The sequence below is a fragment of the Dictyostelium purpureum genome, assembly GCF_000190715.1.
Source record: "Dictyostelium purpureum unplaced genomic scaffold DICPUscaffold_8, whole genome shotgun sequence".
In the NCBI taxonomy this organism is placed as follows: domain Eukaryota; phylum Evosea; class Eumycetozoa; order Dictyosteliales; family Dictyosteliaceae; genus Dictyostelium; species Dictyostelium purpureum.
Window position 1 is genome coordinate 1 of NW_003519345.1, and position 15,603 is coordinate 15,603.

At 23.8% G+C, this 15,603-nt stretch overlaps 7 protein-coding genes across 7 annotated transcripts in view; 4 read left to right on the forward strand and 3 right to left on the reverse strand.

The window, feature by feature from the left end:
• Positions 1 to 1,853: 1,853 nt before the first annotated feature.
• DICPUDRAFT_147132 (uncharacterized protein) lies at positions 1,854 to 2,714 on the forward strand (the record flags this gene model as incomplete). Its single annotated transcript, XM_003283406.1, has 2 exons — positions 1,854 to 2,367; positions 2,650 to 2,714. 2 exons carry the CDS (start codon positions 1,854 to 1,856, stop codon positions 2,712 to 2,714), a joined length of 579 nt encoding a protein of 192 aa, XP_003283454.1.
• A 332-nt stretch (positions 2,715 to 3,046) lies between these two features.
• Positions 3,047 to 7,214, reverse strand: DICPUDRAFT_147133 (uncharacterized protein; the record flags this gene model as incomplete). The annotated part of the gene is made up of 2 exons (XM_003283444.1): positions 3,047 to 5,388; positions 5,471 to 7,214. 2 exons carry the CDS (start codon positions 7,212 to 7,214, stop codon positions 3,047 to 3,049), a joined length of 4,086 nt encoding a protein of 1,361 aa, XP_003283492.1.
• Positions 7,215 to 7,349: 135 nt separating this feature from the next.
• Positions 7,350 to 9,556, reverse strand: DICPUDRAFT_147134 (uncharacterized protein; the record flags this gene model as incomplete). Its single annotated transcript, XM_003283445.1, has 3 exons — positions 7,350 to 7,357; positions 8,193 to 8,634; positions 8,702 to 9,556. The coding sequence occupies 3 exons, from the start codon at positions 9,554 to 9,556 to the stop codon at positions 7,350 to 7,352; spliced, it is 1,305 nt and encodes a 434-aa protein (XP_003283493.1).
• Positions 9,557 to 10,111: 555 nt separating this feature from the next.
• DICPUDRAFT_25982 (uncharacterized protein) lies at positions 10,112 to 12,501 on the forward strand (the record flags this gene model as incomplete). The annotated part of the gene is made up of 2 exons (XM_003283407.1): positions 10,112 to 10,749; positions 10,827 to 12,501. The coding sequence occupies 2 exons, from the start codon at positions 10,112 to 10,114 to the stop codon at positions 12,499 to 12,501; spliced, it is 2,313 nt and encodes a 770-aa protein (XP_003283455.1).
• A 429-nt stretch (positions 12,502 to 12,930) lies between these two features.
• On the forward strand, positions 12,931 to 13,411 carry DICPUDRAFT_147136 (ribosomal protein L38; the record flags this gene model as incomplete). Its single annotated transcript, XM_003283408.1, has 3 exons — positions 12,931 to 12,933; positions 13,115 to 13,300; positions 13,376 to 13,411. 3 exons carry the CDS (start codon positions 12,931 to 12,933, stop codon positions 13,409 to 13,411), a joined length of 225 nt encoding a protein of 74 aa, XP_003283456.1.
• A 232-nt stretch (positions 13,412 to 13,643) lies between these two features.
• Positions 13,644 to 15,068, reverse strand: DICPUDRAFT_147137 (uncharacterized protein; the record flags this gene model as incomplete). The annotated part of the gene is made up of 4 exons (XM_003283446.1): positions 13,644 to 13,839; positions 13,906 to 14,080; positions 14,141 to 14,532; positions 14,602 to 15,068. 4 exons carry the CDS (start codon positions 15,066 to 15,068, stop codon positions 13,644 to 13,646), a joined length of 1,230 nt encoding a protein of 409 aa, XP_003283494.1.
• A 410-nt stretch (positions 15,069 to 15,478) lies between these two features.
• The window catches only part of DICPUDRAFT_147138 (uncharacterized protein), a gene marked incomplete at both ends in the record, with an annotated part of 1,169 nt that continues 1,044 nt past the window's right edge, over positions 15,479 to 15,603 (forward strand). The window contains one exon of the mRNA XM_003283409.1: positions 15,479 to 15,529. Coding sequence (XP_003283457.1) covers positions 15,479 to 15,529 — 51 coding nt within the window. The remainder of the gene's footprint in view (positions 15,530 to 15,603) is intronic.

A 15,603-nucleotide genomic window follows, 5' to 3' on the forward strand; every position in this document is an offset into this window, starting at 1 on the left:
ATCTTTATATTTTTTGTTTAATTTAATTACAACTCAAATGAACAAAATTATTAATTTCCAAATTAATTAAAAAATTATTCTTTATATGTATATGTTGTTATATAAAAAAGTGGGTATATTGGAATATTAAAATTTTAATTATACCCTAATTAAAATTATCTCCCTTTTTGAAAACAATCTATTAACAAAAAAAAATCTACTTTCTATTTAATTAATACTCTCGCCAAATACCATTTCTATTTTTAAACTCTTAACTATAATAGCTTTGAATTTTTATATTTTTTTAAAGGATTTTTACAAGTTAATCTAAATATGACGATAAAACAAGATCAGTATCTCACTTTGTGCATTCTTTAATATAATTAATCTCATTTTTTTAATTTTTTATTTAAATTACTTTTTTTATATAAATAGAGTAATTTAATATTCAACATAAAACTTAAAAAAATTAATAATTTTATCCATATACATATAGTGTGTGATGAATATTAAAAAAAAAAAAATTTATTTTTACCACACCATTCTTTTTATGTATTATGATTCAAATCTAACCACATTAAAAAATTTCTTTAAAAAGAAGTTTTATATTTTCAAATATTGGTCATCATAAGATAAAACTCAAATAAATGTGATAAATTTGATAATTAATGAAAAGCTCGTAATACTTAATATTTATAATTTAAATTATTAATTTATTATTCAAAATTATATTGTTTATTTTTTATTTTTTATTTTAATTTTTATTTTTATTTTTATTTTTATTTTTATTATTTTTTTAATTTTTTAATTTTTTATTTTTATTTTGCAAAACAATTATATTATGACAATGACAAATATGGATTTTTTGTAAAAAGATATTTTTTTAATTAATTAATTTTTTATTATTTATTTTTATTATTTTATTTTATCTGATTTATTATTTTATCTGATTTATTATTTTATCTGATATATTATTTCTTGTGATCAGTTTTTTTTTTTTTTTTTTTTTATATATTGAATTTTATCTATTAGCTTATTTTTTTTTTACTGTTTAATTCTTTGAAGAGATCATATAGTTTTTTATTTATTTTTAAAATACTTAGCTTACCAAAAAATAGATTTTTTTTACCACACAACACACACATAAATTATTATATTTTTATTAATGTGAAAAAAAAACAACAATAAAAAAAAAAAAAAAAATATTTAAAATAATATTTTATAATAAAAAGGATAATAGGTTTCAAAATTGAATCTAATAAAAAAATCAAATATATTTTTTTATTTCTTTTGTTTTAACTCTAATATTTATTTTATACATATACATATTTATATATAGTTGAACATATATCTATTAAATTTTATATTTTTGTTGATCATATCTATAACAACTTAATGCCCTATCAAAAAGGTAAAAAAACAAACTAAATATTGAGTGTGTGTGTGCTGTGTGCTTTTATTTAAACATTTTTTTTAAATATTAAATTTTATTTATTTTTAATTTTTATTTCATTTTTTTAATTTTGTTTTATTCTCATTATTTATTATTATTACTATATAATTTATAATATTATTATTATTATTTTTATTATTTTATTATTATTACTTTTATTTCTTTTATCTCTCCCCTAATGTATGCATATATTTAAATTTAAATTTAAATTTTTTCATTAATTAAATAATTAACTATTATATTTTTATTATTTCGTCCAAATAAATAAATATCTATGTAAAAAAAATATATATATGTGGATCCATTCACCGTTATATCAATAACAACAACAACAACAACAACAACTAAACAACAACAATAACAACAATTTATAAAAATAGATATATAAATCACAAAAAATCAGTAGTTATATAAATAATAAATGAATCAAAATAAATCAATAATAGAAGATAATGATAAAGAATGCATTGATTTAATTCTAATGGTAAATAATACAAAAATAAATAAAAAAAATGTATACAGTCAAAAGATAAATGAAAGAAAGAAAAAAACTCCACCACCACCACCATCATCTCCATTAGTTTTACCAACAATAGAAAATATGTGCAACAACAATAACAGTTTTAATAATCATAACCAACAAAAATCAATTTATAATTATCAGAACAATCAAAATAATAATCAAACAACCTCATTAGGAGGGAAAGAATTTAATATTTCAATTTTAAATGAACAACTTTTTTTGGATGAATCAAATCATTTTAATATTTTTAAAAAAAATGATAGTTTTAGTTTAAACGATAAAGAAGATGATTTCTTCAATAATAATAATAAAGATAATATTATTAATAATAACATGGAAACAAATAATATAGATCAAAATCATAATATTTCAGAAATCATTAATAATACAACAATAATTAATTCTGAAAAGAGTAATAATGATATTTATGAAATAGATAATATCGATCAAAATGAAATCAAAGATAATACAAAAAATGATAAAGATAAAAAAATAAAAATTGGAAAAAAACTATCAAACAAAAAAGGGGTAATAATTTTTTTTTATTAAGATATTTTATTTATTTTAACCACTCTCAACAAAACATATTAAATATTATATCTTTTTTTTAGATTTATTATCATCTATTAACATTTTATTTTATTTTTAATCTAATCATACATTTTTATATTTTTAAATATTTTAATACATTTAGGGAATAGGAAATATCAACTTTTTAAAAAAGAAAAACAAATTAAATACATCAGGAGGTTTACATAAAAAGTCTACCACTACAAATCCAATTGATTTATATGTAAAGTAATTTATGTTTAGTTTGGGCAGTTCAATAATTTTAAACTAATAATATTTTTTTTTTTATTAAAAAAAATAAAAAACAAATGTAAATAGAGATAAATAAAATAAATTAAATAAATAAATAAATTTTTTAAAAAAAAACCATTAGATTCAGATTATTTTTATAATGATTTTACAGTTATTATTATTGTTTTTTTTAATATTACAAGTTTTTTTTTTATTTTCTTTTTTAATATTACAGATTGATTATATTATTAATTTATTTATATTTTATTATTGATTTATTTATATTGTTTCTAATCTCCATGAAAAGGAGGGTGTTGTTGAATACTTTGATTATCATCTTGGTGGTCGTCTAATTCATATTGTTTTTCTTCAAATTTCTTTGTTGATCTTTCTCTAGCTTTGTATATTATATAAACAAGGATAAATGCTAATACAACAACACCCAAGACAATACCTAAAATTAATTTAACTTTGGATCCATTTTCTGGTGGGCACTTTCTTATTGTAAATGCAATGCTGCAAGAGTTTTCTATAGTTTTATTATCATTTGCATATTGTATGACCTCTACTGTATAATTTTGATTAATTTGTAATAAATCACTTGAGAATGAACCTATTGCTAATGTATAATTATATATAAGAGTAGTAGAATTTGAGATGATATAACTATAAGTTGAATTAATTTTTGATGGTGTAAAGTGAACTCTTTGGCAGAAATGTTCAGAATCTACCATTACAAGATAGGAATGGTTTGGTGAAGCCTCATTAATTAAAAGTGTTTGTGTGATTGATCTCTTGCAAACCTTTGTATCTAGAACGGCTTTGAGTTTATATTCACCATATTCTAAACTATTATATTGAGCTGAAGTTTCGCTATTTGAAGAAATTACTTTCTGTGGAGACTTTGTATTGGTTAAACTATATGTAACTTTAAAAGTGCTTGGTAAATCATAATGCAAATTTGTATCATCAGCTACTAATAATAAGGATTCATCGACATTAATCTTTGGAGGGATTGTTGTATTATTACTAGTTGATCCTGACTCTGATCCTGATTCAGGCTCTGGTTCTGTTTCTTCATTGGTCTCTGATTCGATATATGGAGAACAATTTTGATCGGATAAACTAAGTAATTCGGGTTCGAATGAAGAAAAACTTATTGGTGTTACAATTGAACATATTGGATTGGTTTTACTAATTGAATTAAATAATAAAGTTGTAGTTGAGATACCATATGATTGCTTATCACTAGCTGATATTGATTTGGTTGGTAATAAATATGGTTTTGAGTTTTCCTTTATAACTACATTTGAAAAATAGTTTGAAGAAGAATCTGCTGTATAGCTAAATTGACCATTACATGAACCATGGCAAGTTTCATATGATGTATTACCTTTGTATGCTAAAGTAGCTAATTTATAGTCATAACTGAAATCCATTGTACCTGCACATTTACTTGATTTATCAACATATTTTAATGTTCCTGAACCAACTGGTAATTTATTAAAAACACCGGCAACAGCCATTTGACCATTAATTGATAATAAGCTAAAATCATCTGAATTGGTGACCTTTAATTGCAAACCATAATCAGACATACAAGACTCTTGGGTAAATGATAAAACCGGTTTGGATATTTCTTTTGGTGGCTGAGTTACAATACCAACAGTCTTTTTACAAACTGAATTCCAATTAACAACTACACCATATTGACCCTTCATATTGTTGACAGTATTGCTGGATATTGATTTTGGTGAATCAGATTTTGATAAAACTGTGAGCGAATTAATTGAAACACCAGTATTTGATGAACTAATAGAACCACTTTCATAGTCGCTAAAGCAATTGTATGGATATGTTGATGTATAGGTTATCTTTGGATCATCTAAAGTAAGGGTAACTGATTTTCTATAAGAACATTGACCTGAAGAAACAATGAAATCTTTATTACCTGGAGAAGAAGGGATACTATTAGTGGAAACTGCAGTATTTGAATTTACTTCGAGGATACCACTTATAGTTAACTCGGTTTGTCCAGCACTATCAAGTAGTGTAAATGATACAATACCATCGCCACTAACAGAACTTGCTTGACCAGAGTAACAAGTTGGCTGCTTAATTGTGTTTGTTAATAATGAATTTTGATTATTTGTGTTTACATAAACTGGGATTGAGCCGGAGCAGGTTGCTGATTTAAAATCAACATTATAAATCTTTGATCCGAGGTTACTAAATTTGCCTGAAGTTGCTGAGGTAGAGCCTATCATTAAAGAGGTGAATGTTCCTGGATTTAAAACCTCTATTGAACCTCCACCAACACCACAATCAGTAACTGGGGTAACTGTGGTCTCTACTTTAAATGTTGAATCCTTGGATGGAACTGTAATGGTACCAAGGTCATAATCTAAACCTCCACAATAGTTGTTATTGGAGCTAGCATATAAAACTTTAACTTTATACTGGCCCGGTGCAAGACCTCCATATAAATTGTTACTTGAATAAATAAATTGCTTATCCCCAACTATAATTGTATCAAATGAAGCGCCACTACTTTTAATTTCAAGTGAAGCATCATTTGAATATAAGCAACTTGCACTATTTATATTTACTGTTGGTTTATTATTAACTACGTCTATATTGGGTGAAGAAACAAATATTAATATTAAATTTTTAAAAAAATACTATTATTGATATTTCTATTTAAAGATACAAACATTTGAAGCTACTTTCTAGTTTTGAAGCAAAATTTAAATTAACTGTACAATGGTCACTAAATTTTACTGGAACACTATTTAATAGAGTTGGGTCATATGAAGTCGAAACTGGTGTTGATTTTGTGCCATCATTTTTTTTAAAGGTTAAAGATACTGAACCTGTTAAAGTTTGGCAATCCAAGTTTTGATTTGAACTACTTGAGACTATTTCAAAATCTGGTAAAATAGTTGGATCATATAAGGAAATTGACTTTTTAGAAACCTGTGATGAAGAGCAAAATTGATAAACTAAATTATAATCAGTTCTAAAAATATTTCTAAAGTAACCGTCGCTATCGAGTTTGATTTTCTTTGATGAATCTGATGTATATTCAAGGTGAACATCGCTAAAATCTAAATGATTGAAAACTTGAATGGTTGTATTTTCGGCACAGGATGTTTTAATACCATATTGAACTTCATAAATTGGCTCTGGTTGTGGAATTTCAATATAAATTGGGTCTACATAACATGTTGATGTGACTGCTAATTTATTTCCCATTTCTATTGGATATGATCCATCCTGATTTGCTGAAACTACTGAGGAATCCTTAGTATTTGAAACTTTTAAACCATCAATTGCATCTTTATCATATTGAACAGTAAATGATGAGGTAGCTGCACAGTCGTTAATTAAAGTTGGTTCGAAAGAGTCTTTGATATCATAGTTTAAATTCATGATGGCCTTTGGAATTGGGAGTTGGAAACTAAAATCGCAGCTCTTGTACTCAAAAGTGAAAGGTAAAGAAGTTATGCCGGCAGCAATAGTTGGTGATAATACATTATTGGATGAAGCGACGCTGTTAAGGGTCATTGTAAATTGCTCAGTACTGGGAACATCCTTGTCATCTATTGAAACTGAAATCTTTGGCTTTGATGGGCAAGTTGAGTCTGTAAAGGTAAAGTCTAAACTTGGAGAGGCTGATGATACTGTTAATGGAACGGTTTGTGTACCACATGTTGCACTAACCAATACAAGAGTATAGTCAGAAGCAGGTAAAGATGAAAATTTACCACTAGTGCCAGAAATATCGGTAGTTGGTGAACTAGTATCTGATAATTTGATTGAAGTATATTGTGAATAATTATCAACAGTTATTGAGCCACTATCTTTATAACATAACGAAGGATTTACAGTAATGGATGGGAAATTAGCAGAAGATGATGCAATTGAAAAACCAACTTGACATTGAGTATATACATTGGAGTTACTTGTGTCTTGGATCTTGTAATTACCGCTATCCAAATTTAAAGAGGTACCTGTGATCGTTATGGCAGGGCTACTATAATCGTCAAATAATTTATATACTGAATCTGAATTTTTATTTTGTAAATTTACCGAACCTTTAGAAAATGCACACACTGGTTGTTGTAATGTAAACGAGGATGGTGTTAATGCTGGCGATGGGAAATTAAATGTTTGTGTTTGTATAGCTGTACAATCCCCAACACTTGTGTATGAAAGAGTATATTGAGTTGAATACTTTAAGTGAACTGTTTTTTCTGTGGCCGTTGTCTCTATGCCGAGCGGATCAGGTGAGAATTTAAATGTTTTATATTGCTGATAATTTTTAAATACTAAAGTCATTGACGATCCTATGCACCCTGTTGCTTCATTCTCTGTATAATCTAAAGTGAACTCTTTACACCCAAAAATTAAATTTAAAAATAAAAAGAAAACTAAAAGTTTTAATACCATTTTCATTTTTAAACATAAATTTTATTAACTATATATAATTTTAATATATTTGTTATTGTGTGTGGTATGTGTGTGTTGTTTATTATTATTATTTTAAAAAAATTATCTTTTTTTTTTTTAAAATTAAGTTATTTTTTTAAATTAAACAACTATTAAATTTTAAAATAAGATTTAGAGATCTTTTGATTTTAAAATTATATTTATATTATTTTATTATTTTGTTATACTATTATTTTATTATTCTATTTTAATATAAATTAATTATTAAAATATAAATATAAATATAATATATAACTTTATTATTACTACAACTGTCTACTTCAGTGTGTTTCCTATTCAATTTGTTTAAATAAAAGAAAAAAAATTTTGAAACAATTAAAAAAAAAAAAAAACACAAAATTAAAAAAAACAAAAATATTTTATTTATTTAACCACACACCCCATTTATTAAAAAAAAAAAAAAAAACCTCCTCCTCTAATCTCTTTCTATCTTTTTTTTTTCCAAAGTTATATCTTTAATATATTGGGATGTTATTCAACATATGATGAAACCAATACATCAATAAACGTTCACACAATTTGAATTATTATTTTTTTTTTTTATTTTTATTTAATAACCTACATATTATAAAAATACCACGATATATTAATTTTGGTGATTAAAAACCACACTATCATTTTTTTATAAAAATTTCTTTGATTGTGTGATTTAGTATGGGCTGGGTGGTGTATTTTTGGTTTATTATATTAAATTTTGAAAAAAAAAAAAAATTAAAAATTAAAAAAAATAAAAAATAAAAAAAAATATAAAAAAAAAATTTGTAAATTACAAAACCTATATGGACAATTTAGAAATAAATAAATAAGATACCTTTTTTTTATTTTTATTTTCTTATTTTGAAAAACTTTACTTATAGGGGTGATTCTTTTTTTTTTTAATTTTTTTTTTAATTTTTTTTTTTTTTTTTTTGCATCACTAATTACCTTCGAAATCATCTGGTTGATCACCATTTGCATTCTTGATAATACCTTGGTTGTATAATGACTTTTTTAATTTTTTGTGTTTTTTTAATAATTCCAAAAGCAAATAATAATTTTCTTTTTCATAGTTTTTGTAAAACCAAATTGATGAAGCCAGGATAATTATACAATATATTATAAATAGAGTTCTAATATTTGATATCATTGAGTATATATATTGATTTAGCTCTGTTGATGCACCGCTGCCAATACTGTCAATAAAAGTGCTCCATACCAAATGAATGATTGGAATTCCATTTAAATACTTTAATACAGCTCTAGTAATATCTGAGGTAGTTTTCATGTTTACACACAAAAAACTCTCGAAAAAAATATCTACAACCAAACCAAAAACCAAAGGTACTCTTGCTGACTTTGTTCTTTTTGTTGATGATATTATATAGATCTGAAAAATTTTAAATTAGATAAGGCTATGCTATATAATTTATAAAATATTTTTAGTGAATACATACAACCACAATTGTAAATAAATAAAAATAAATGGATTTAAAATCAACAACCTCTGAAAGAACCCAGTTTTGAAGATAACCGAGCTGATCTAGAACATCGAGTATTACTTTATTAGTGTCGATTAACTGATCTTGGAATTCAATGAGGCTCTTTAATTTTGATAATGATGAGTTTGTTATTGATTGGATAACCTCTGTTAGTTTAATTGACTCCTTTTGAGAATTTAAAAGGTTTGTTTGCTTTTCAGCTTGACTTTGCAACTCTGATTGAATTAAATCTGATCTTTTCTTAATATCATCCAATGAATCTGAGACACCTTCTGACTGAGATGATATATAATCGAGAGTATTAATTGACAACACTGTAGAATCTATAAGTTTATTTACTGATTGTTCTGTTTTTTTGTTGAAATATTCTTGATGGATGTAGTGGCAAACATGTTGTGTTGAAATATAAAAATTTGTATATGACAAAAAGGAAACCTGGTCCATTGATCCTGTACACTCTTTAACTGTCATTTGGGATGTGCATCTATAAGTCTTTAAACCACTCTTTTCCAAATGGCAATTGGTCAACTTTACTGCCAATCTGCTCGTTGAAGTATCATCCATATCACTACAGCTACTGTGCATTTCTTCCAGGCACTCCCTCAAGCATTTGTTATCGTTTGAACTCTTTGTAATCGATTCCAAAGCTTCTTTACCACTATTATAGGCCCTCTCCAATACCCCTCTATCCATATCGAATTTGACAAATGATTGGTCCAGGCCACCACTTGAAAAAGGATAACCATTTGAGAAACCATTATTAAAAAAGAAATAAAACAAAACAACAAATAAAACTATATTTATTTTCATTATTGATATATAAAATATTGGGTATTTATTTTTATTTATTATATAATGTTATTTAAACTAGTTTATTATTGCTATTGGAAAAAACTACAAAAAAAATTTTTATTAAATATTTTATTGGTTGTGGGTGTGTTTTAAATATATATATATATATTATAAATAAAAAAATAATATCTAATTTGGTAATATTAAAAAAAAATTTTAAAAATAAATTAAAATAATGGCGCAACCATTGCCAAAAAAGATTAATAGAATAATTAGGGAAACACACACCCAAATCAACTACTATATAGGATGGATTTAGTAAAATTACAGTGTACTTATAATAAATAATAATATTTAAATAAAATAAATTAATAAAATTTTATTTAATAAATTTTTTTTTTTTCCAAGTTTTTTTTTTTTTTTAATTTTTTTAAATTTTTAAATTTTTAAATTTTTAAATTTTTTTTAAAAATAACCCTATTTTTATTGTCGAAAATTTGTTAATGATACCTCTTTTCATCTTTTTATAATACATGCATATTCAATAATCAGTTGTTATAATTATATATATAGATGTCAAATAAATTTAATTTTTTTGGAAACACCCAAAATTATGAAGATGATGATTTACTAAAACAAGAAACCTATCAAAAGAATCAAGATATCAATTTCGTTAAATGCAAAATATATAATATTAATAATAATGATAATAACGAACTTAACGAAATCAAAATCTTTACAAATCATTTAATCAAAGAATATATATGGCAGAAAGAACCATTCAATTTAAAATTAATAAATAAAAATAATAATAATAATAATAATAATAAATCACTATCATACTATTACTCTAAAATCAAATTCGATGAATCAATAGATGATGAATGGTTTATAGTTTATATATTAATAGAAATATCAAAAAAATTTAAAAACCTAATTATTTCAGTCAAAGATAACGATGGTGAATTTTTATTAATCGAAACATCAAAAACATTACCCAAATGGGTAAAACCAACAAATACAAGAAACAGAGTATTTATAATGGATGGTCAACTAAGATTGATACCGTTACCCTCGAATCCCTCCCAACTAGACGAAATACCTTATAAAATGGATATTGAAACTGCCATCACAGTATTATCAACCAATAAACAAATAAATACAACTGTATCAAATGAAACTACAAAAATCCTAAACAATAAATTAAAAAAGTATATATTAATATTATTACTATTATTATTTTATGATTAGTATTCTAAAACTTTATTTTCAAAAATTATTTATTTAGATTTTATGATGGTGAATATTTAATAGAACAAAATCATATTAGTCTGGTCTATTTGCCAATAGGAGTTTCATTTTTATTAAAAGAATATCCACAATTAATATCAAGCATCACAACAACGTTTTATAATAGAGATGTAGATGATATGAAATCTATTACAACAATGAAATGGTTTTCATCAGTAGTATCAAACAACACCAATAAAAATATTAATAATAATAATAACAATACAATAACTAATAATAATAATAATAACAGCCAATATAATGAATTTATTTTTACAAAAATTAGATTCACAAGATGTCTATATGCAATGTTAAAACTACAACACTTTAACTCACCCCGAAACTTCCCAATCTCATTACCAAAACCATCACATCCAACATATGAAGCAAAATCATTAGGTATAAAAGTTATTTGTGGTTTAGAAATGCTCTATCAGAAATCAAAAAAAAATCATGAAATTGAAAAACAAAACAAACTAAACTCAAATAATCCAGAAAAATATAATTTCAACGATGACTTGAATTGGTTACAATATTTAAAAAAAATTAAATCTTCAGATTATTTCCAAAATGAAAAAGAAGGTTCAAAACTATATAGGGAAAAATTAATACTATTAAAAACAAACTATTTAAACAAACAACATCAACAAGGCCAACAAGAAGAAAGAAATGAATCAAATGTAGATGATAACGATTCAAAAATTTATTTATTAATAGATAAAATTTTAAACTCGCTATTATCCTCTAAAGAAAGTGAAATAGTAAAACATGTTGAAACTTCAGACAACGAACTAATAGAATCCGATGAACAATGGTTAAATGAAGTACCAGATAAATTTGAAGATTTAATTAATGAATTTGAAAAAGATGGTTTTGGTTTCGCCGATAATGGTGGCAGTGGTAAAAATAAGAATGTTAATAAAAGTAATAGCAACGGTAGTGCAAGTAATAATAGTGAAGAGGATACCATCAATAACTTTTCAAAATCTTTCAAATCAATGCTTTCACAACTATCCTCGATTGACGGTGTAAATATTAAAAACAAGAAAAATGGTAGTCAAGGTAATGAAGGTGTTTCATTTGATTCAAAGAAATTTATGGGCCTATTAAAAGGTTTAGCATCAATGGGCGAAGATGAAGATAATCAAGATGAAGATTTCGACGAAAGCGATGATATGTATCAAGATATTGATGACTATGACGATAGTGATGACTATGAAAGCGACAAAGGAAAGAGTGATAGTGACACTGACGATGACGATGATGAAGATTATCAAAGCAGCAGCGAAGAAGATGATCAAGAAGAATTTAAATATGTAGAGTTTTTAAAGAAATCAACAATGAAGACCTACATGAAACAAATGGATAAAGAGTTAAATTCAAAAATTTATACAAATTCTTCATTTGAAGTTGAACCAACTATTAATCAAATTTTAACACCAGAAGAAATCAAAGAAAACAATATAGATATAGATATTAATAATAATAACACAAACGAAGATGATACAAATAAAAAAGTCAATTTAGATTTAAATCTTGTGAAAAACTTATTGGAATCATTATCAGAGCAACAAGGTTTGGCAGGTCCTGCATCAAATTTATTAAGAGAAATGAAAGAAAATAAGCAACAAAAAGAAAAAAAAAAAGCAAAGAAATCATCCAAAAAAAAATAAAGAAACAAATTTTATTTTTAATATATTTTTTATTTTTTATTTTTTTTGGTAATAATTTGTATATGTATTTTTTTTATTTTTTAATTTTATTTTTTTTAATTATTTTTTTTTATTTTTTTTTATTTTTTTTTTTTGGTAAATAACTAATTTGTTATAATCCAAATAAAAACAATACGAAAAACAATTAAAATATTAATTGTAGAAATATAATTTGGTGTTGTATTTTAAAATATTATTTTTCATATGAACCAGAGCTTTCTAACTAACCCCACATTAATGTGTGTTACAATGTCATAAAAAAATTTTAAAAAAAAAATTTTTAAAAAAAAAATTAAAATTTTTTTTTTTTACGGAAACGATTGTTTTCAGCAGTTTTTTTTTTTAAAAATTTTTTATTTTGTGAGCTCAATTTGTGTATATCCAGATAAAATGGTATAGTATTTTTATCTCTATCTCTCTATATATTACTATCTATCTATCAATCCTTCTCAATCTTTGATAAAATGGGTCAATCTTTCAATATTCAACATTTATCCAACACAATCAACACATCAAACCTATATTAGATAAACATACACATACAACATGATATTAATCATATTATTCATTATAGCCAAAAGAAATCCGTGAAATCAAAGACTTTTTAGTCACCGTCAGAAACAAAGACGCTAAAGAAATTAGAATCAAAAAAGTTGGCAAAAACCTCACCAAATTCAAGGTTAGATGCGGAAAGTACCTTTACACCCTCAAAGTTGCTGATAACGCCAAAGCTGTTAAATTAATGCAAACTCTCCCACCAGTAAGTAATCATATTCATAACGAACGAAAATATACCAAACCTATGAATTAACATTAATTTTTTTTCTTTTAACAGACCGTCCCAACCGTTCAAATTGACTCAAAAAAGTAAATTCATGAATTTTAAATAAATAGGGATATTTACAAAAAAAAAACGAAAAAAAACATTAGGGTTTTATTTATTTTATTTAAAAAGAAATTGTGGATTATAGGTTTTAGTTAATTTAGTTTTAGTATTTTAGCATTATCTATGTTATTATTTGAACATTGTTTTTTATTTATTGTTTTTTTGTGTAATTAAATAGTAAAAATTAAGAATTTTTGTGGTTTTGTTTATTTTAAAATTATAGTGAATTTATTATGTCAAATAAAATTTTATGTGATGTTTTAGGTTTGAAATCGTGGATATGAAAGTTTTTATCTTTCATATTTTCTTGTGTTATTTCTGGTAAAAATGATAAGCCTGTAATAAATTGTGCCCATTTGTAAGGTCTTCCGTATAGTTTTAAATCGTCCAAATTAAATGAATCTTTTCCATAACTAAAATATTTAAATAATATTAATATTTTATTCGTTAAGCAAATATATTATATATCATATACTTACTTTTTAGATATAAAGTTATTTGAAAGATTTGGAGTTATTAAACCAGTGTCTGTTTTATCTAAATTTTCTAATAGTTTCTGGCCATTTTCAAAGCTATCATTTAATAATGGTAATACTGTTACAATTTTTAAATTTGGATAATAATAAAACTCTATTTTGAAATTATTTGAATTTTCTAATTAAAAAAAATTAATATTTTATATGATTTTAGTAAAATATTATATATTATACCTACTTTTTATATCCAACGAAATATATATTTTACTTGGTAATATTAAGGAACGATGAACTAAATTTGAATTTATAGAGTCTTGTTTTTCTTTATCCATTATTAATAATTCAATATCAAAACTATCATATAAAAAGAATTCTTTAAAGTAGGCTAGCTCGTGATATAAAATATAAATTGGTTGTGGGGCATCGACAAGTATTGGTGTATTTCTATGATCTATTGGATTCTTTGTTGGTAATTCTGTAATAAATTTTTGAAAGGGTTCTATAGATTTCTTTATATCCAAACCTGATTTTAATTTATTTTCAAAAAACTCTAAATCCCCTAAAACTCTTTGATTCTCTTGATTTAGTTTTATTTTTAGTTTTTCTAACTTTTCTAATTTATTTGATTTTCTAATTAATTAAATAATTAAATATTGTTAGATATTATATTAATTGTATTTTTAAAATATATATATTTACAATTTTCGTTGATATATTTCCCATTCTAATCTTTCTACATTTTGAATTTCTATTGGTTTGCTATTAAATTGTTCAATTTGTTGTGGAGTTTTATCTTTTAAAAAATTTGAAAGCGAGGAAATTCCTAACTTGGGATCGTTTAAATCGAAATTTAAATTTTGAAGGTCATTTATTTCAGATTCCAACATTGACTTTTCATATAATATATCCTCGATTTGAATATCATATTTGCTAACATTATCTTTAATTTCCCTAATTGGCTTTAAATATACATCGTCGACCATTAATTCTAAATTCCCTTGTGTATCTCTTAGTTTAAATAGTAATTCGAATAAATTCTGTTTATCATTGTCATAATTGTTATTATTGTTTAAAAAATTGTTAACTTGTTGATCTATTCCTTTTTTAAATTCTTTTAATAAATCTAAACATTTCTCTTGTTGTTCAATTATTGGGGGGGATGACATTATATTAATTCTGCAATAAATGAAAAGAAAAAAATTTTAAAACAATTGAATTTTTTTTTTTTTTTTTTAAAAAATTAATTTTTTTTTATTTTTTTTTTTTTTAAAAAAAAGGTAAAATTTAGCAATCTATTATCTATTATTTTTTTATTTTTATTTATAAATCTAATTGATTCTCTTATTTATATATTATTTTTACATGTTTAGATAGGAAATATTGGAATACCAAATTTGATTTCCCAATAAAAAAAAAAAATAATTTAATTTTTTTTTTTTTTTAATAATTTTTTTTCAAATATTTTTTTTTATTTTTTTTTATTTTTCGTTTTTTTAAAAATAAATAAATATATTTAATTTTTTTTTGTAATATTTTTTTTTTTAAACCCATTTTAGAAAAGAAATAATCAAAGAAAATGGAAGCTTTACCATTTAGTCAAGATTTTTCCTTTGATGATGATTACCAAGTTCGAAAGCAGGAGAGCCTCAGGTGTCAGACGCTGGACCGGCCCCCCCTAGCGGTCGACCGTATCGAAAGCTG